Consider the following 22586-nt stretch of genomic DNA (forward strand, 5'->3'; position numbering starts at 1 on the left):
TATTTTTTCAAACAAACTAACGTTTCGGAACCTTTACAGGTCCCATGGTCGCCGTGTCAACCGTGACCGTGGGACCAATAAAAGCCAATTCCCCTCATGGAAGAATGACATAAGTGGAGTTACGACATATCGTCATTTAAAATTAACCTTAACAGTCTATACTACCTCGAATGGCTTCGGTTGACTTCGCATAACAGTGAAAGTGCTGAATCTATCACATTGGAAAAAATATATAGTAAAATTGAGGATACACACTGATTACTATATGGTGCGAAAACACGAATCCAAAAAATTTTAATTCGAGCTAGTTAGTATAGAGATGGTATAGTCTCTTAAGGCCAATTAAAATGTATTAAATAAAAAACAAACGTTTTTTAAAAACTATAGAATTATAGAACTTAATACCCTTTACCATTGCGTAATTTTAAGCATTCTAAAGCAGTGTTTGTGAAAAACGGCTAAATTCCAAAATATGAACTCGAGGTCCTTCACCTGTTACCAAATGCATTAGATCCGAAAAAATAGACACTGTTTACATTTTGACAGATTATTCTTATTATTATTTTTACTTAATGTCGCCCAATCTACCAATAGAGGTTTAAACAGTGACATTGTCAATAGGTTGGCAGATAAATTAGTTAAAATTGTAGCTTAAATAGCAACAATGAGCTAGAATTTCTGTAGCACCGGGCTGTATTTCGCTTTATGACGTCAGCCTACCGCTAAAAAAATTCTGTCTTCGACTGTTCTACATTTAAAGGATTAATCATTACACAAAAAGTGTTTCAAATGGTGAGATAAAATTTAAGTTGCTTATTTTACTCGAGAATAAATTTGGTTGAACAACTTTGGAGATTAAAGCAACATGTTATCAGGTATTTGTGTAGGTCGTTATTTTAGGCCCCGTAAAATTTTAATTCACCATTTCGAAACATCCTCTACGTCGTCATTTCATGAAAGCAATCTTATAACTACGATTAACGAGTTTTTCCCTCTTCTTTGCGACGATCTTTTTGTAAATCCATCGAAATATCCCAAAAAACTGCGTTTTACTGTTTGTCAGATGATCAGAGCGCGAACATAGCGTCCGGGTCTTCCTTCTTGATGTGGCGATGGCGCGGCGTCTGATTCGGCGTGGCCGAATTTTCGCCGACATTCGGTAAACTGTCGGCCGCAGCCGCCCGTTCGGCAAGGAATTTGTCGAAGTCACTGCTCGTTACGCTTTCTTGTGCTCCATTGGATTCTGACGCCGCCTGCTGGATATTTGTGGGTTTAAACATACTATCAAAAAAAATTATAAAAGAGATGTGTTTAAATTTTTTTTGAAGTTTAATTTAAAGGGTAAACGATTAGAAAGTAACAAATTACTTATAATTGTTTAAATACATTTCCTTGATGGTTGATGAAGTTTAGTCACCTTAGATTCACCGAAATCATTTGATGATGGTAATTTACAATTTTCGAATAACATAAATTATTTACATGTCACATTGAAATAACATAAAATTCTGAATCGAGTTTGAAGCACATCAAGCTCGACACCTTGAACCGTTCTTATCATAAACGGCATAGGGTCGAATTTAAATCAGGTGTCAAGCTTGACGTGCTCTTGACTCTGTACATTTTTCCGTCGAAGTTTGTGAAAAAGGAGACGCTAACTTATAATTTACGTAGTAATTACCATAGGTTTCGTGTTTCGTGAATGAGTGCTGTATTGTTTGTGATGCCGTCGGTGTTTATATATATCATGGATGCTTTTTTAACCATTTTTGTTTTAATTTGGTTTGAAAAAAAACGCAAGACATATAAATATAAAAAAAGGTATTTATATTATGAAGTGACAGTAGAAGAATTAAAGAAAAGAAGTGTAGCGGTGTAAAGGGTATATTACACAAGGGATATTTGAGCTTAGACGAGCTGAGGCGACAATAAAGCGTGTACGGTCTGTTTGTACAATTGTAGGACGTCCAGGAGGAGTGTCTTCTTTGCCAGAGGTTTAGTCAACACCGTCCTCGTCGTCTTTTGTTCCAAAGAAAGTCGGACTAGTTTTGAATTGATTCATAGCCCAAATATAGCGCTTATGCGATAGAAGCTAACTTAAAATAATAATAAAAAAAAATGCATGAAATAAACACACCTTCTCCTGTTCTAGCCACGCGGCAATCTCATCAATCTCCCTTTCGTCGATGCCCGACGGCTGTTTAAACCAAAACCAAATATATAAATAAAAAATAGATATAAATTAATCGTAGGTAATGACAGAAAAATTATAATAATTATATAATATATACTACCTAATAGGTAAATAATTTATAAAAGCGTAGAATATAGAGACATCTTTAAATAAAAAAATAACAAATAACTGGATAACTTCCTGTCCTACAATATTTCTTTTATTCAAATAACATTATGTTTTACTACCACAATATTCATATTTTTCTGTACAAATACTCCATTACCTTATTATTATTATTATTTATGTAGAGATCGAACAAAAACAAAGAAAAATTCCTTCGATCCGATTGGACTCCACCAGCATTTGCTGCCTCATCAGGGATGGCTACATTTGATTCTGGTTTAATTACGAGATCTCTGCTGGTAGGAGATTATTATGATAGGTAATATTAATTATGACGATTGCTCAATAACTCTTCTCTTTTTACTTATTGGCGGTGTCCTTTTAGGATTTCGCCCCAGTTATATTACTTACCGATAAAATTACTAAGCGGAATACTTGGTTAAGTATCCGTTAAGTAAGCGGAATACTTGATGATAGTATTCTGCTAAGTAATTTTAAGGGATTCAGTGGGTTCTGCTCAATAATTGAATGAAAGATTGAAATAATAATATTTTTTTGTACTGACATAATTGATTCAATTAGAATCAATTTCTGAACGATCGGCTATGATCGGTCAATTCAGAAAATGAAATCCCATATAGAGATTTCAAAAAAAGAAATGAGACGGGATACACTTTGGCTCGGAGTTTTAAAATGGTAACGAGATTAAAATTATTTAGTACTTTGTTCTTTTTTTTATATAAAAAAAAATACGTGCGTATTTGACCTCCTTGACCTCCCATCTCACTTGATGGACAGTGACGATAAGGTCGACGATGAAGCATGCACACCTAAATAATGCCTATTCACACTCGTCTTCAAAATTGAATAGCGTTTAGGAAATAAAATTTTCCATTGGCGAGGCTAGACGAGGTGAAACCAGAATTAAAATCTCGCCGGCCCATTTACACCAAAAATTGTCGGTCTGTCACGCAGAGGTCCCGGGTTCGATTCCCGGGCCAGGAAAAATATTTGTGGCCTACATTTATTTCTCGTTTCGGGTGTAATTTGTGGTGGTCTATGTGTGCTCTCCCTAGTGCGGGGCTATGAGTGTGTGCATTATTATTATTTATTAGCCCCGGTATGACAGACTGACGCTGGTTCGAAGGCCATCATATTGAAGGAATCTTTGTTTGTTTGGTCTTTGTATCAATTTTTTTTCGACATCACCCCGGTTAGAAGAAAAAAAGAAACGAAGTTGGCAAGAACACATCTTCGGCATATAATGATCCGAACCAAGAGCCGTGGTACCATACTTCTTTTATAATACCAAGTGACGGGACGAACAAGTCGTGCGCCTGGTGGTAAGCGACACGCCTGTCCATAACAGTTGCAGTGACACTCACATTAAACCACCTTATTCACTTAAATCACGAAGATCTGAGGGACACTGCCACTGCGCCTGTCACCCTGAGACTTACGTTGACAAGTCCCATGTGCCTGTAATTTCATCAGTACCCTTGGCCGTCAAAACCGGAACGCAGTAATGCCCACACCGCATGTCGGCAGAAATAAAAGTATAATGGACTGTGAACTGGCAACCGGTACTATCTCAATTTTCTAAAGATTTCACTTTTTAATACCATTTTATACTATTTCATACTCCGCAGCGTTGCCAGAAATGCAATTGTTTTTAAATACATGTGTAATACAAATAGTTCAAAACTACGTATTTTTATTTAATAAACCAGATGCTATACAAATGACGCAAACAAGTTTTTTCTTTATCTTGTAAAGTTGTCAAATTTGAGATAGTACCGGTTGCCAGCACACGGTCGTAATACTTTCTTGGACTTCCTAGATCTGCGACTATCATGCGTAGCATGGCTATGCATTATAGTCGCGACTCGCGCGATAAAATTGAAATAAGCGCGCGCTATTGGCTGTGTCAATCAAATCTAATTAGATAGGCAATAGCGCACTTATTTCAATTTTATCTTGCGTAGCCATGCTACGGGGGCTGATGCGGCCAAATGATTATCTCAAGTAAATATTAGTTATTAAAAAAGGCGATACCAATGATTTATTTCATTAGTTGACTGTTTCTTATTTATATTGTTTATGTATTTTCTCCGAAATAATAAATACGCACTAATGGCTGTCCCTGAGTAGCGCGCTGGCTAGCTGCGGAGGCAAGGCTGCTGGATGACTGGTCGGCCATGTTGTCCGCATAACTGCTGCCACTGCAAACAATGAATTCAATTAGTTTTGTAACCGTATTGCCTTTCTTTTATAACATTAACGTTGCAGCTGTAATAAGGTTTCTAAATTATTACATATCTAGTGTACTGAACCATAGATCTTATAGTATACATACCAGCACATTTAACGGAATACTAGTCAAATTCACAAAATAGTGCAGTGTTTTTTCAAGTCTGGCATTTTTTGGTTTTATAATTAATTTGATAATAAAAAATTAGTCGCCTGCCATTTTTTTCAACCACTTGTTTTAATTTCCTACTAGTACAGGTTTGTCGAGCAGTTCCAATGTTGATTTTACGTTCTGGTAAATATCGTTAACTTTAATTGAAAAAGTCTTAAAATTTATTAAACTTTGATTTAATCAATGTTAAACTGGTACAATTTTTTAATTTTCAACTGTTTCTGCTTTATCACAAAATGTAAAAAAAAAGTTTACTTTTCATTTTTTCTATAAAGGTTGAGTAAGGCTGTACTGAATCTATGTTAAAATACATCAATTTAATTCTTATTTGTTTAAATACAAATGTTAATATTTTATATTTTCACTTTTTCGTTCCGGCAAATGTGCTGGTGTGTGTAGTACGTACTATATACGGTTCTTTATAAACTAGTGCGAGACTACAAAAGTTTACTTACTTGATATACTTTATAAGTAGACTTACGATAGGTGAGTCTACAAATCAATATGAACAATATTACTATAGCGAATTTCCTCACTTACAAATCACGAAAAAAAAATACGATACTCGGAAATATCACCAATTTTCAAAACCAAATAGTGTTCATAAAATTTTGAATGATAAAATGACTCGTTGGCTCGGCCATACACAATTCAACACATGAAACATTTAGTATGGAACAGCGGATCTTACCCAGTTTTGGAAGTCTCATAGGTGACGTTTCTCGATTGCGCGAACATGTCGAACTCGTCCTTGGAACTGCCGCCGGGGGATTTCTCTTGCTTGGGGTCTTTCACCGCTGCGCGACAGATAAGAGGTGTCTAATTACAAAAAAAATCTTACTGTTTCTATAAATATAATTTACCGAAATTGTCAGAAACAGTAAGATTTTTTTGTAAGAATTTTCCTAAATATTCCAAAAAATTGGTAGGTGCAACAACTCGTCGCAAAGTTTAGATAAATATAGTCACCAAATAACGTCCATTTTTAATGTACTTTACAGTCGGAATCCAGCAAAACCATACGAATCACGGATTTATCTGTGGTTTGTGCATTTGGAATTCCGCAAGGGAAAAGCCGTACCGAATGCAAGTCTTCCATAGATTTTGTAGGGCCGCAACACACAGTCGTAAATTTCGTACGTACTGTCGCGGGAACATCTGGACTCGCGTCTCTCAGCTGCGGCCTTTCATCTAATGGTGACAGTGTAGTATATCATGGTAGTAAGATATGATTGAATAAGTAAATAGAACTTACTAAGCTTTGCAACATCGGGCATATCGTCGCTGAGATCGATTAATGAGTCATCGTTGGTTTTCTTAGCTGAAAAACGGAAATAATTTAATTATTCATTTTGATTTTAGTAATAAGTGTTTTCATCACACTTGTTCGTAAATTGTACGATTGCATGGTGGCTAACTTGAGTATAATGCCCCAAATAAAAACCTCGGGCCTTTTTTCTTCCAATTACAGCTATGGTCGGTGAGGAGTTTTTTTTTTAATTTGTAGCACGACATACTTCCTTACATAGGTCAAGTTCAAGCAAGGAGGTTACTTGTGTTCAAAATTAAAATTCGTTTAAAATATTATCTAAACAGGAATGTCATTGCAATTCAGCCATATACTACTTAAATACTTATTACTAAGAATTTCTTTTAATTGTTGTTTTAATAATTATATTGAATAAAAATTTAGCAACTTTTTTTTAGAGTCCGTCATGGCTGTACGCGCCTTTGCTTTTGACAATTTAGGTCGACAGACCCTCGTTAGTAATTTCTTATTTAACGTCCTTAATACACAATGTACTATTTTTTTATGAAATAAAAGACGGCAAAGCGACACGCCTATCCATAACAGTTGCAGTGCCACTTAGAGCTTTAAATCTCAAAGATCTGAGAGGCATTGCTACTGCACCCGACACTCGGAGACATAAAGTTGACAAGTCCCATGCGCCTGTAATTTCACCAGCACCCTTAACCTTCAGAACCGGAATGAAGTAATGCTCGCATTGCTGCTTGGTGGCTGAAATAGGTACATTGCATCTTCTCTCCACGAACTCTTTCACAAGCACATCTACTGTGAAAATATAAATGAGAATCAAAGAATATATTCTAAAGCAGGGTTTCTTACCCTTTTTCTAGTCATGAACCCCTCTCAAAGTGTCAATGAATCCACGGACCCTTTCGAAAAGATGAAGAAGAAGAAAGGCTCGCTCGCTCCAATAATGGTGGCAGTCAAACGGCGCGAAAATTCAAAAAGGTACCCATTTCTTTACAACATATTGTATACCAATTTTTATATTAATGCATTATGTTAGGTAAGCTGACCATGGGCCCCCAGTATTCGTTACACGGACTCCTCCTCCATTGACCACAGGTTAAGAAACTCTGTTCTAAAGCATAACTTACGCGAGTCGGTTGATGCAGGTACACCCATTGCGGCGCCCAAAATGGCTGATGGAGTAGCACCAGTTGCTGCATTTCTGAAAGTGATAAGCACGTCTAGTCAATACTGTATATTATACAGGTTGAACTGCCTCCGTGGTCGAACGGTTACCATGCTGGACTGCCACGCAGAGGTCACGTGTTCGATTGACTATGTTCTTTACACTGTGATAATAAGATGAATGTGATAAGGAGTTTTGTTCGATTATCTCATAGCAGATTCTTTCTTCTTTTTCTCTATATATTATTTTTTATTGTCTATTTTTTTATTAGTTTCTGAAGTTATCTTGCGTAATTGCTGTATACGCCTGTAATGGTATAACACACTGTATAAAAATGTATACGACAAAACACTGCAAGTTTCTCCATGTATGTGCCGAAGCGATATAATAAATAAATAAACAATTTGATTTCTCTCAGAGTCGCTCCATTTTTGTATTGAGTTGATTATAAACATATTTGATGGGAAGTAGACTTGTACTGTGCCCTGTATGTATAGGTCTATTCTATTTAACTGCCTCCGTGGCCGACCGGTTACCATGCCATACCAAGACTGCCACGTAGAAGTCCCGGGTTCGATTCCCGGGCCGGGAGAAATATTTGTATGGCCTATATTTATTTCTCTCGTGAGTGGGTGTAATTTGTGGATGTCTGTGTGTGTGTCCATGGCACTCGCGATACGGGGTTTCCCTAGTGCAATGAGTGTGTTCGTCATTATTATGAGATTTTTTCAGGTTTTAGAGGTGCTTGTTTTAGATTTTGACGACTGTTTTAAACCATTTACGTCCTATTTCTCTATAAGCTCAAAATTTACAATACCTGTTACTCAGGAAGCGCGAGTGACGTAACAACAAGTTGTTCAGCGTGTCGTTGGTGTGCAGCAGCTCTGCGCAGAGCGGCGAGTCGACGGCCAGTCGCGCGACTAGCTCCGCCACGCGGACTTGCATCGCGCGCAATGTATCTGCCAGCTCCTACGAACGACATTTGTCGTCAGTTGTTTTACAAATTCCTTTCTAGTATGGATTATTTTACAAATTCATCAACAACATCAATGTGGTTTTGATAGCAGACGTAGTTATATTTACTAATTTATCCCGATTAAGGAAGTTTTATTCTTTATTTTATGCTGAGTATCCGCCCAGTAACACGACGCAAAATTATTCGCGGCGACCGCCCCGTTACTACGCTTTCTCGTACATTAATGGCGAATGTAAGTTCTATGTACTAGGCAGCAACAACAACACCCTAGGAATAATACAACCGCGCGGTCGCCGCGCAGATCAAAGACAAGCCAGACTCGCCTGCGCGCCCGGGACGCTCATTTACGTTAAAACGTAAAAAACTAAACAAATAGAGCGTATTTCGCCATGACAGTTAGATGTACGTAGATGTAGCGGCCACTGCGCGGCGGCCACGCGGCGTGAGTGCGATGAAACTCGTGTCTTTTCACGGCCATAATTTCCAACACTATTTAGTTTAGTTAGTGCTACGTAAAGTTGTAAGTTCCTTCCGTTATTTGTTATTTTTAAGTGATTTAACATAACAATTAAATGTTAGTTATAGTTGATTTTAATAAATAAGTTGTCATGGTAGTGAATAAAGTTTTTATCCATCTATCTAATGCTGAATTAGAGGCACTCTTGTTCAAACCATAAACACAACAATAAACACGTGTGCTATTTTATGTAATTTTGAAACACCGAGTAAACGCTCAATTCTATAATGAAAGGTGCGTAAGACAACTCACGCAGTGCTACTCGAGTGCATCCCGACGGTATTTATGGCGGCGTGACAATTTAATTTGACACGAACAAGTGGTTACGTACGTTCAACAGATCAATGTCGCTCTGGTGATGCTGGTGCGGCGGCTGCTGCGTCAGTTCCGCCAGCATGTCGCTCATCACCGTCATGTTGCCTTCCACCACTGCTAGATCGGCCCGGAGCTTGTTAGTTTGACTGTCTGATAGGGTTGCCTGTGACGAAATATTCTTTATTGCACATTAAAAAAATACAATGACAACAATAATGTAAATATCACAGAATATGCTAAATTACAACAAACATTATTACGTGGACGACTTCTCGCAGCTGTGCTCTTCGGTCGGGGCCCTCAGGAGACTGCTGGGCATCTATGAGAGGTACACTGGCGAATACGGGTTCGTGTATAATTGCAACGTTAAAGTACCACTCATTAAACTTAATGATGCCAATCTAACATGTGTGTATAGTTTTAAACATCTTAGGCACTATATTGCCGACGACCTTGATGACCAGGTGGACATTGAGACCTGCCTATAATGAAGTCTTTCCTTCGGGTACTGATCAAATAGTCTCATATGACGTATTTTGATCGGGATGCGAGTGAAAAATAATTTTATTACGAATAATATAATATATGATGATTCAAATGAAACAAATTTTGCTATTTATTTCATAAGCGTAACCAACATTCAGTCGATATTCGATATAATTACTAGCTGCTTGCACGCGGACAACACTTGCACAATGAACTGTCATTTTACTCCATTTTTAAAAAGACAGACTATAGTTTAGCTGCACGTTGTATAATACTACATACCTAAAAGCAAGGGTGACGAAAATCTTATTTACTAAAAGTAAGGCTGGTACTAAATGAACTGCACGCGCCGAAGTCCGTATAATACAACTCGTCGCAGACGAGACCCAGTGCATGCAATCGACATTAGCTGCTGGCAGTTATCACCGCGCGCTTAACTCAAGATCTCAGTGTGAAAGTTGACGTCGAGATGGAAGCAGGGACGTTACTTCTGCTTCGTGTGTAAAGCGTGGCTAGATTCACTATTGTTATGTTGCTATAGAGAAGGTGCTTTTATGTACTGTACCCGAAATTACACATGTATGTTTCTAAGTTTATTAAAATGTGAATTGCAATAAACGAAATTAAATTAAACGTAATAGTAATAAAAATGTTTAATAATTATAAAAATAATAATTTAATTAATTTTGAGATAAAAATATTGTGTAATAATTATGTTTATTAATAATTATAGAATCCATAATATAATTAATTATCTAAACTAATTAACTACGTTCAAGCTTGCAATGTATTTAAATTCCATTGTAACTTTGCTACACCCTTACAGGGTATCACATGAATAAGTTTATCATCCATGTGAAATGGAAATAAATGAATATGAAATATGAAAAAAAATTAAGACAAGATCAAAATATTCATTAAACCCTCAAATAATTATTTCACCTTTTGCGGTTACTAAAAAAAGTTATTTTGACGCAAAAAAAATTAGGCTTTCAGTTTGATGTCTTAACTGCATGCTGTTGAATTTCGACTGCATGCAGTTAATGCGTGAAGTTGTTATCATCGCATTAACTGCAAACATGCAGTCAATCTGTTAGCAGCCTTAATGTGGTGTTTGTTTGTTATATACAAATATGCATTCTACCGTTCGTCGTGTGTAAATAATGTATGAGATTCTGTCGACTGACATACCGTGCCAGAAATTTCTTGCGTCTGTAGGCTGGGCGCATTCTGTGCAGCTGTTCTCTGCGGTGAGCCCGCCACTTGATCGCCGCCATTTGGTACACTCTGCAGTAAAACGAAAATAGAATTAGTTCAAATTTAAAAAAGCTTAAAAAGCATATAACATGAGATATTTAAAGATTATAAAAATAGATCCTAGTGCATCTGCACTAATATTTTTATTTTTTTGTGCTAGTTTTGCGCCTAGTTGTACGCTAAACGCCTATTTATAACAGTAGCAGTGCCATACAGAGCTTTAAATCGCAAAAACCTGAGTGTCACTGCGCGTCGTCACCCGCAGATATAGTTGACATGTCCCATGTGGCTGTAGTTTCACCAGAACTCTTACCAGCGGCCGAAAAAGATGACAATACTTCCCTGTGCGAACTCTTTTACAAGGAGCTCTATGCACCGTATGTGTATGCACCGTAATATTAATTGCAACTTGTTTGTTTTTGTCAAAAATGCTGATTAAGTGCACATATAAAAACATTTCTTTGATGCACTTGTATTCAGCACTAATGTGTCACTTTGGACACCTGCGTTCTTATGGATTCTTTCCAGTTAACATATGGATTCTTCCTACAGTAGACATGTTAAAAATAATCCTTTCGTGTATAGAGCTGAACTGAATACACGAATTTGTTGACTTATCTAAATTATTCGTTTATTGTGTATTTAGATTACATACGTTCGTTACATCCCACAACACATTAGTCATGGAGTTATCAATAAATCCCAGGAGCAATCTACAATGACTCATTTAACGAAGTAAACAAAATTCGATATTAATTCCTAATGTACATATTATAAGAACTTAAAATATTATGTGATAATTATCTACTTGCAGTAGAGTGCCTTGTGAACGAGTTCGTCCAGGGAAGTACTGCCACCTTACCTATTCCTGCCGCCAAGCAATCATGTGAGCATTACTGCGGTCCGGTTTTAAAGGGAATGGTTGCTGGTGAAATGACAGGACTTCTCAACTTATGACTCAGGGTGACGGACGCTGTTACAGTGTCCCTCAGATATTTGCTCTTTAAAGCTCTGAGTAGCACTGCAACCACCTTAGAAAAGTGTGTTTCTTACCACCATAAATTAATGATTACATTTGTATAATATTATATTGAGTTTATTAAGGTCAGATTCACAGATTGTTGTCAAATTAACGATTTTAGTATAGCTGCAATTTAGGCACACAGGAACGCTAACAAAAGCGCTATATATTGTATATATACATACACATATAAAACGCCATCTATATCCTGAAATTAAGGACTGATTACACGGTTGAGTTTCATTGTGAAACCAAACCGCGTTTATATAAAAATATGTGAGTGTACGTGCTGTGCATGGTAAAACAGTGCCTCTTGTAAGAGGCTTTCCATTGTTTCGACACTCACCCTCTGTGGCGTAAAAATAGGAGCCATTGCATCAAGATCTGTCATTGGGAACTCGACGCCTTTCGATCGGAGTTCATTGTATACTTGCCCCACTCCCTGAAAGGCAAAAGGAAACATATGTTTTGATTAGACCACGTTAGCAGCTGACAAGGTAAACTTAGCACCTATGTGCGAACACATCAAAACTGTTTCGCGGTCGAGCACTTTTTTGCTTATTAAAAAATAATAATAAAGCATCATTTATTTCCTTAATACATAGATTCATAATAATAATTCAACATAAAATAATAATAATAATAATAATAATGAAAAATTAATTGAATAAATTTAATTTTACGATTAATAATAATTATAACACATTATTAGGGACTTCTCTTCGAACAAAGGTTCAATTAACTAACTTGAACTTTCTCCTCCATTTCACCACAAGAAACTTTCTGTCTTTTGCCTTGCTTATACAGTATTTGCCAGCTGCTGTGTTTATTTCATCTTCCCGTCTCTCTTTTGTTCTACCTTTGGTTCACCTATTTTGTGGTCCTGTCCACGTGGTAATTTTATTTGCCCATTTGTCATTTACCATGCGGGCGATGTGGACGGCCCGTTTTTGCTTATTACTGAACTATTGTTTTGATTAATTTTATTTTCAAATTCAAATTATAAAAGTGAAAAAAGAAATTCCTTCGGTGTTTTAATGAAAAAAACATGAATTTCCGTAATTGGTAAAAACGTGCTTGATCCCTAGACACTTTTGATGTGTGTATTTGTTTATCTCTTTAGCAAAATGTTTGTGAAGAATTGTTGAATTTTCCAAACTGCCACCGCTATAGTGTAATTTATCATATTATTTATACATAAGTAAACTATTTTAAACTAGATGATAACATAGGTATTTCAATATATTTAAATTAAAATAATTTGTGTATTATAACACTATGTGTCGATCATTATAAAAGTGGTGTAAAAATGGGTAACCTATCACAAACTCTAATTTATTTTTTCCGAAATAACGTTTGTTCGAAATTTCATTATCCCGAAAACCGAATTATAACGAAACCTTTGTTCTTTCAGGATGTGTTGGATGTTTATCGCAAAGACACTATTAGGTTCGGTTAGGTCAGGTTAAGTTCGATTACGTGCTCCGAGGCTCTCTCCCCGAGAGACTGGGGGTCATCTGTTATGCTGATGACACCCTAGTCTTCGCCCGGGGGAGGAATTGGGAGGAGGCGTCACGGCTGACCACGAGTGAATGCGCCCGGTTGGTCGACCGCATACGGGAGCTAGGACTGAGGGTGGCCCTAGAAAAGACGGAAGTCATTGCCTTCCATGGTCCTCGTAGAGGGCCTCCGCCCGGTTCCTGAGTGGAGGTGGAAGGCAGAAGGATGAGGGTGAGCCCACATCTCAAGTACATAGGGCTGACCCTCGAGAGCCGGTGGAACTTCCATGAGCATCTCCGCCGGCTGTGCCCCCGACTCGTGAGCGCCGCAGCCGCGCTCGGCAAATTATTGCCTAAGGGCGCCTTCCCACTATGTCGTCACGTTTTATTATCGTTGGAGGACTGTCGTGTCTAGCCTGTTCCCATATCACGTCTATCTGTCGTGGACGATTTTTTATCGTTGAACGACTGTCGTGACTAGCTGTTCCCACTAGATAGTGACGACAATTTATCGTTTCACGACAGCCTCCTTGTCGTTTGCACGACAGAATCGTTTGATGCACTGCAGTCGCTGTAGTTGTATGTTCTTTTGGAAGCCGGTAGTGTGTGTGAATGGATGAAGACGAAATTTATTACTTGTTAAAAATGCGGAAGAGGAAGCAAACAAAGAAAAGAGAGTTTTGGGTACATCCAATGCTACTAAAAAGAATTCCATTACGGTTATGTCAAACGGTATACGAAGTTGCTTTCTTTTCGGTATTGTCAAAACCTGCTACGACCAGAGATTGGCAGTGGGTTAAAACCCAATCAACCCGCCCGTGTTTTCACCAGAATTTTACCCGAAACGCCGAGTTTTAACCCATTTCTGCCCAAAATCGTAGGCAGAAACGAAGAGTGGGAATTTGGTATAATTCCAACACTAACAATATAATATACAATAACTTGTAACAAATTTCTATATTTTTAATACACGAAGAAGAGGCATCTCCACATAACACCCACCATCTGTCAATCGTGTGGATTCTCAATGAAGATCGATTCAAGTCCATACGATCTAACGATTATTTGTATCAATTTATTGATAAACTTTTTAAGCGAATCTATTCAATAGAAAGGTAAATCGAACTGAAAAAATCAACAAATGTTTTGTAATAATATGTATGATTAAATTCAATTCATTGAACAAAACTCAATTCACAACAAATATTTAGACGTAAATAGTTTTGGCCCTCGATTTCGGGTTTTAACCCGATTTAAACCCGGAGTTAACAAAGCGCCGGGTTAAGACTCGGGCGCTTACCCATCTCTGGCTACAACCCAACGCTACTGCAAAGCGAGCAGAGGGCGCGGGGTACGAGAGGGGAGGGCAGGGAGCAGAATACGTGCGGACAGCGATAAATAAAAAGTGACGACAATAGTGAGGTGCGACCATCTGTCGTTAAGTTTTTATCGTGACGTTTTTTTATCGTCTGACGACTGTCGTTCTAACTGTGGCGACAGTTTCTCGTTGTAACGATAAAAAATCGTGAACGACAGATAATCGTGTCGTGCTACATTTGAACAACTTTTAAATATACAAGCCACGGCACTGTAAACTGCACGACAATCTGTCGTCACGACGTAGTGGGAACGCGCCCTAACGTGGGAGGGTCCAGCTACGGCCGCCGTCGACACTTTGCTGGCGAAGGAGAAGGAGCATGGCCCTTTACGGGGCGCCTATCTCGGCCGAGGCTCTCACTGCTAAAACCAGACCGCTGCTGCGTAGACCACAGCGGATAATGGCGGCGAGGGCCATAACCGGTACCGGTACCGAACGGTGTCCGGCAATGCGGCATGCGCCCTGGTCCTCGAGGAGACCTATCGCTGCCGGGCAGAGGTCAGTGATCGCGGGGAGCGCCCCTCACCGGAGGAGCTAGCGAGTGTGCACCGAACCACGACGCTCACGCTCCGGAGGAAGTGGGTGGTGAATCTTCAGTCGGCAAGGTACGGAACGCGCACAATCCAGGCGCTGCACCCGGTCCTGGCCGACTGGAGGAAGAGGAAGTTCGGGTCGCTGACCTACCGGCTCGTGCAGGTGCTCACCGGGCATGGATACTTTAGTGATTACCTGCACAAGATTGCCGGGAGGGAGGCGACCCCGGAGTGCCACGAGTGCGGAGCTGCGAGTGATTCGGCGCAGCACACCCTAGAAGATATGTCCAGCCTGGAATCCGCAGCGGAGCACTCTCGTGGAGGAGATGAGAAGTGACTTCTCGCTGCCCAGTGTGGTTAAAGCCATGCTGACAAGCGAGAGGTCGTGTTAGGCAATGGTCACCTTCTGCGAAGATGTCATGTCGCAGAAGGAGACCGCCGAACGGGCCCGCGAGGATGACTCTCTTGCGGACCAGATTCGGCGTTGGCGACCAGGGCGGACGAGGAGGTCCTACGCCGATAGCCTCCTTCCCATCCACAGAGGCCAGCGGGGAGCAGGGTTGGGAGGCCCTGTCCCTGCATTGCACAGGCCACCGCAGACGGGAGATGCCCCTAATGCTCCGGCAGCGCCGAGGTATACTCCGAAAGGGACCCCGTGGCTCTGCACGGTGCTGGGGATTCCTCATCATGATGTTCTCCGGTACCGCGGTGGGAGGAGGAGCATCGTGAGGTTTTTAGTGGGTATGCTCTTGGGGACCGACATAGACCCCAGGAGAAAGTCCCACATATCCCCGCCGTCTCCCAGGGGTGGGGAATGCGTAACGCATTTTCCTCACGATAATAAAAAAAAGGTCAGGTTAAGTTAGGTTTAAAAGAAAAAACATTTACCTCTCAAAATTACTTTCGAGGTTATGAAAATTCGCGCAAACGTTATTTCATTTCGGTCTTGTGATAGGTAACCTGAACTTTGGCGTACAGACGCCAAACTAACATGAGGAAAACACTTATACATATTAATAATTATACAAACAAGTCATATTCAAATCATAATCGTAGTAGTAAAATATCTTAATATTCATATCGAGTTAAGTATTAAGTTTTCGCGGTTACTACACATAGGAAATGAAACAATTTTGACACTGTTTTTTACAAATACACATGATTGAGATCCGAAACACTAGTTCAATTTCCCATCATGATATTCATTGAAAATAATTTGTAAGTTACGTGAAATCGTGTGAAACTCACAATCTCGGCATAGTACTTTCTCATTATTGATGATCATGCATTTTTAGTGCTTCTAAAAACGTATTTATTCATACTTTCGTTTTTTAACGTAATACCAATACAAGATTGTTCCGAGAGGTGAACCCAAAATCAATATCTAGCGCTTCTCATCTGAATAATTGAGGCGTCGGCTTAGCAGCAAAGCCACTGGAAAGAGAAAGTAAAACAATGTCCGCCTCAACATCACGTTCACGTCTCATTAAACTGATTTTAATTAGATGAGATTTCTCTTTGAAAGATAAGAGCAGATTCTACATTAGTTTGCAAAGATAAATAACACGCTCTAAGCAGTAAGTTAAATAGTAAATTGTATCTGTTGATTCGTGATATTATAAACTAATAAGGGAAGCTCCTCGGTAATTGCAAAAGATACACTACGTATTTTTCTAGAATAACCACATTGACACATTATTTGTACAATCAAGAGCACATCAAGCCAGCACTTTTATTCGAATATCCAGTGCAACGGAAGAACATCCGTCAATGTGTAGCTTTACGTGCTGCCGTCTGTACATAAACAAATAATAATAAATAAATATTAAACAACATCACATACGATGCCCCTATCCTAAAGTAACTAAAGCACTTGTAAGGGTCTTTCAACAAGAACTTTGTTTTCTAAAACAAAATAAAACAAAAAATTTAGATGAAGATGATTCAAATTTTTATTGTATTACAAAGAGAAAAGTTCGGCAATTATGAATGAAAAATTATATCTGGCAAATGTCCACCACGACCACGCTGACAGAAGTCGATTCTTTCATCAAAATTTTTAATCACTTATTGGCAAAATGTCGGGTCTATTTCGGCTAACACATCACGGATTTTGAGTTTTAAGGCTGTAGTCGATTCGATTGGCTCCGTATAGACTCTGTCCTTAAGATAGCCCCACAAAAAATAATCCAGTGGTGTTAAATCACACGATCTGGCTGGCCATTTAACAGCTGAATTTCGGGAAATTACGCGATCAGCAAATTTGGTTTGCAATAAATTGATCGTCTCATTGGCTGTGTGACATGTGGCACCGTCTTGTTGAAACCACATGTCAGTGAGATCCATGTCATCAATGCTAGGCCAAAATTGAGATGTCAACATCTCGCGATAGCGTGATCCATTCACCGTTACCGCATTTCCAGCCGAATTTTCGAAAAAATACGGCCCAATGCCAACGGCACAAGTCACATTGCCACCGAAACAATGAATTAATTTATTGCAAACCAAATTTCCCGATAATTTCACGAAATTCAGCCGTTAAGTAGCCAGCTCGATCATATGATTTAACACCGCTGGATTATTTTTTATGGGGTTATGTTAAAGACAGAGTCTATACGGAGCCAATCGAATTGATTGCAGCCTTAAAACTCACAATTTTTGAAGTGATTAACCAAATAAACCCACCACTTTCTCAAAAAGTGATTAAAAACTTTATGGAAAGAATCGACATCTGTAACTGTGGTCGTGGTGGACATTTATCAGATATCATTTTTCATTAATAATTGCCAAACCTTACTTTTATTAATACAATAAAAATTTGAATCATTGTCATCTAAATTTATTGTTTTATTTTGATTTACAAAACAAAGTTCTTATTGAAAAACCCTATACTTTGATTTAAACTTTCACGATTTTCACACACAATTTGACTTTTAATTCGGGACTTAATCACTTATAAACCATATTTTATTTACCTCGACGTTTCGGACATATTTGACGTTGCAATACTGCCCTCGGGACGAAAAATGGCCCGACTGCTGTATAAAGTACGCATAGTTGTGCCTTTTTTCGTTACGAGGACAGTATTGCAACGTCGAGGTAAATAAAATATATTTTATACATAGGAAATGAAACTATTTTTCCGGATTTAAATCGCGTATATTTGTTTTTTCAAACAAACCGACGTTTCGTGCCCTTTACAGGTCCCATGGTCACGGTTGACTGATTGTTGGTCATTTCCTATGTGTAACAATCGCGAAAACCTAAGAACTCGATAAGTTTTATACGTTATTAAGTCTCGAATTAAAAATCAAATAAAGCACTTGTGTTATGGAAATGGGAAACAACGACGGAACCACAAAGACCCAAACCCGAGACAATATAGAAAAGTTCCTTTCTACATTGACCCGGCCGGGGATTGGACCCGAGACCTCAGAGATGGCGACACCATGAAAGCCGTTGTGCAATCCACTCGACCACGAGGTTGTCATGCCTGGGGACTGCTTACGTTCTCAGTCCCATATCCGTCCGAAATAAATACTGTCAAATAAGAAATATTCAACCAAATTGAAAGACGGATGATGCGAATGAAGCTTTATACTTCGCACTGTATTTTTTTATTTAGTCGAGTATTACTTATTTGACACGAATTGTTTCGGGCGGATGTCGGACGGAGAACGGAATTAGATTCGGACAGGACAAATAAAAAACTTATATTTTGGAATGTCCTACACGGTTGTACTAGAAATGGGCCTCTAGAAATGGAATAAACAATTTGTTCAATAAACGACATAATAATCGGTCCCTTTTTCTATTTAATATGTTGTTGTGTTAGAGGGAATAAGTACCTTGTATGTGATTTGTATGTAATTTTTCAGGGTGAAAATAAAGATATGTTGCGAAATATAACAAACAAAAAATACAATAAGATTTGTAGTTAGCATTTTAATTAGTTAAATAATGTTCCAGACAACTAAACCAATTGTCTTGTTCTCAAACAATCCCTGTAATATGAGCACAGTTGGCGAAATGTTATTTGCACCGATTCGTTGTATCGCTTCATCTGTAGAGTACAATAGGACAAAAGAGTGAACCGTCTCGTATAGTACAAAGAGCTAGTTTAAATACTTTTACGCATTGGAACTTAATTTCAAACGTCATAATTTTTACGCGTGATTAACTTTCTTATTTATAATATCAAGTGACGGGACGAACAAGTCGTGCGCCTGATGGTAAGCTACACGTCTGTCCATAACACTTGCGGTCCCACTCAGAGCTTGTTGAATTAATAAGAAAAGAATCGGCAGTCGGTTTTAAGAAGTACCAACTGTTCAAAAAATTATTCCTTCAACTGTACCAGAGCAACGGCAGGCACTCTCGTACACTTCCCAAAACACCCAGACTAGAACCAATTTAGAAAAGTTCATCTGACAAATTGGACCTACCGGGAATCGAGCCTACACATCCTCAGTGCAAACATAATTAATACATAATAGGTTAATAAAGAGGCCTACTTTGAGATACTAAATTAATTTAATAATATATTTATGCAAGAAATTATAAAATTAGTTTCAATAACAATCAGTAAAAAACAATCTATGTAAAAATGCGCATGCGATGTTTTTCACTATAAGCTGACGATGTACTTCTCTGCAAAACCATATTTATGACGTAATATGAACTGACCTGTAAGTCAGGCTGATTCTGGAAAGCATCTGCCCAGCACTGGATGAGGCTGAGCACCTTCTCCTGGACGATTGTCGGCGGATCATTTTTCGGTCCAATAAGTTTTACCTGTGGATGAACAAAAATAAATTATTACGCCTTTACTGTCACTTTTACAGTACAGTAGGGCTACGCCAATGTTGCCCAATAGAACTATTTTAAAATTATAACATTAAATTGCTATAAATGAGAATTGTCTTACTTGTCACAACAATTAATAGCTGCATGAAAAATTGTTGTCTTAGTAACATAGGGTGTTTAAATACACCGCCCAATTAATTATTTTTTATACTTTTTTTTATTTTTATTTTTTTTTAACAACGCACACACTCGACATACTTATTAGCGTAACCACCAAATTGGCAACACCCTTACTCTTCAAAACCGGAACGCAGTAATAATGCTCACATTACTGCTTGACGGCCAAAACAGTTAAGGTAGCAGTTCTTCCATGGACGAACTCTTTCGCAAGGTGCTCTACTGCTACTAAGTTAGAAGAGGTATATCAGAAGACATGATATTTCATTGAATTGAGCTTGAAGGCTAATGTGACAGAAAGCAATGTCACACAATTGGTTTACGGCTTAATAGAACTTCAGGCGTAGCAACATTATTACATACCTCCACCATACTGCTAAGCACATTGCAGAAGGCCTCGAGGGTAAAGGAAATATTATAAGAATAACTCTTGCATCGACGGAAGTTCGTTTACCGACAAATAAAGATCCCAAAGAAGTTCAAATGTAATGTCGAAGAGTATTTTATATACGCGTTGTTCAGTACCGTATGATTGACCTCTCCTCAAGGTATGTGCGCCTTCTCAATCGTTACCGGTGAGACCCTCTTCTGGGAAGCCGGCCGACCGACTCGCTACCAAGATTCAAAGTTCAATCACACGTTACTGGAATTCGTTTAGTACGCTCACGGACCGGGAGACCGATAGACCACAGACTCCAATCCGGCTCGAAGGACCAAAATGTAAGGGTAGCTTCCCTTACTCTAAGTTGTAGTTTGCTGGAGAGTCAATCAGTTTATCACTGGAGCGGGATGTTAGTAATGAAACGTGTCCGCACTCAATGATTCCGTTTATTGAACTCTAAATAAAGTAAACACGTAATAGCCTTTTATGTTAAAATCTACGTCAGCGTATATAGTTTTGCAATTATTATAATATTTTCCTAAGTATGTCGAGGTAGCTCGTACACCCAGTTTGGGTCAAAGTTATGAACTACGACAATTTTTGTGTCAAGTAATAGGTACTGGTACCTCTATCAAACGATAAAATAATCGTTTGATAGAGGTACAAGTAAAATGGCGTTACATTAAGGACGTCTCGTATTTGTTAGTGTAATTGGATAAGTGGTGAATTAAACCGATTGGAACAGAGTTTTCATTCGAACGGACGTTACCGATTACTAAGTATTTCTTTATTTACTAAAGAGACCTTAGCCTATCTAAATTTACATATGGTTATTAATATATTACGCTTGTTGCTATACATATAATAAAAGCGCTATGCAATTAAGTGATAATAAAATAACAACCCGTTATTTTGGATTCTTGGATCCATGTTAGTAACAATGTAAACTACTGATAGTAACAATTGGGTATATTGCAAATTCAAGTAGGTGTACGCTATGATAGAACGGTGCGAGGCACAGCTACTGGCTTGAAGCCGTATACAACACCAGTCAGCGCTGCACCATCGTAGAATTACTTTTGTTGGAAAGGACGCTATGGGAGTGGCGGATATGCCCTAAGGCCCAGAAAGCCCAGGTCTAGGGCGGCTAGATTTTAGGTGCAGCCAATCGTGACAAAAAATTAACTGATAATAACAAGAAATAACTCAAAGTACCTAAATATTTCAAAGGCTCACGCACATCATGGCGGGCCTCACTGCACCGCATCGTATAACAATAATCTTCCTAAATCACTTTCGTACATTTTATGAATAAAATGTAGATGTGTTACATACCTATAATGTCATGTATAATCACTACATCTGTCCGTCTATCTGAGCGGTAAGCTCAAAACCTACTGAACGGATGCTGGTACTGACTACAGGCTTGGGGCCTAGGGCGGCCAAGACTGCAAATCCGCCGCTGGAGTCACCACATTTATGGACACAGATTCGAATTAAGCTGGTCAGAATTTTCGTCTATGTAACAATAGTGAAAAAGCGTCAGCAGCGGTCCGAGCGAAGCCGAAACTCACGTCTTTTTCGCTTAACTCAGTAGTAACGATCATAAAACAAAAATAAAGCGTTATATATTGACATTCAGTACGAGTTACAGTGTCGATAGTCTTTTTTTTATTTTTATTTTTATATTTATGATATCATCGAGACGAACAAGTCGTGCGCCTGATAGTAAGCTACATGCTGTCCATAACAGTTACAGTGCCACTCAGAGCTTTAAGTTACAAAGATCTGAGGGGCACTGTCACTGCGCTCGTCACCCTGAGACATAAGTTGACAAGTCAAAGCCAGTAATTTCTATAGCACCCTTACGCTTCAAAAGCGGAAAACAGCTAGCGACCGAACAAAATATTTACTTCTCCATGTGCTCACTAGAGGCGTTGTACAATTCCTAACCGGTTCAAGCAGATTATACGTTAACAAGTGTGACGATTCCCTAAGGATGTAATTCGGGCTGCCGCGTAAACGAGTTAATAAAAAAATAACAAACAGTGTTGATTTGTTATACTGTAAAATC

General features: G+C 38.6%; 1 protein-coding gene across 5 annotated transcripts in view; it reads right to left on the reverse strand.

Moving 5' to 3' along the window:
* Nucleotides 1–249: 249 nt before the first annotated feature.
* Nucleotides 250–22586, reverse strand: part of LOC113227848 (TOM1-like protein 2) — a 38222-nt gene continuing 15885 nt past the window's right edge. Inside the window, exons 1-12 of one of the 5 annotated variants that reach the window (XM_026460909.1) lie at nucleotides 20494–20517; nucleotides 19834–19941; nucleotides 12084–12179; nucleotides 10651–10746; nucleotides 8990–9136; nucleotides 7983–8134; nucleotides 7128–7201; nucleotides 5977–6042; nucleotides 5413–5518; nucleotides 4431–4521; nucleotides 2138–2197; nucleotides 250–1256 (exon numbers count right to left, since the gene is read on the reverse strand). In XM_026460909.1, the coding sequence (XP_026316694.1) occupies nucleotides 1068–1256; nucleotides 2138–2197; nucleotides 4431–4521; nucleotides 5413–5518; nucleotides 5977–6042; nucleotides 7128–7201; nucleotides 7983–8134; nucleotides 8990–9136; nucleotides 10651–10746; nucleotides 12084–12179; nucleotides 19834–19941; nucleotides 20494–20502 (1194 nt within the window). In that variant the 5' untranslated portion in view covers nucleotides 20503–20517 and the 3' untranslated portion in view covers nucleotides 250–1067. Of the gene's footprint in view, nucleotides 1257–2137; nucleotides 2198–4430; nucleotides 4522–5412; nucleotides 5519–5976; nucleotides 6043–7127; nucleotides 7202–7982; nucleotides 8135–8989; nucleotides 9137–10650; nucleotides 10747–12083; nucleotides 12180–19833; nucleotides 19942–20493; nucleotides 20518–22586 lie in introns of those variants that run through there. The other 4 variants (XM_026460906.1, XM_026460905.1, XM_026460908.1 and 1 more) reach the window with 4 other exon arrangements.

Source organism: Hyposmocoma kahamanoa, unplaced genomic scaffold (genome assembly GCF_003589595.1).
Source record: "Hyposmocoma kahamanoa isolate Upper Pololo Valley unplaced genomic scaffold, ASM358959v1 220, whole genome shotgun sequence".
NCBI classification, from domain to species: Eukaryota; Metazoa; Arthropoda; class Insecta; order Lepidoptera; family Cosmopterigidae; genus Hyposmocoma; species Hyposmocoma kahamanoa.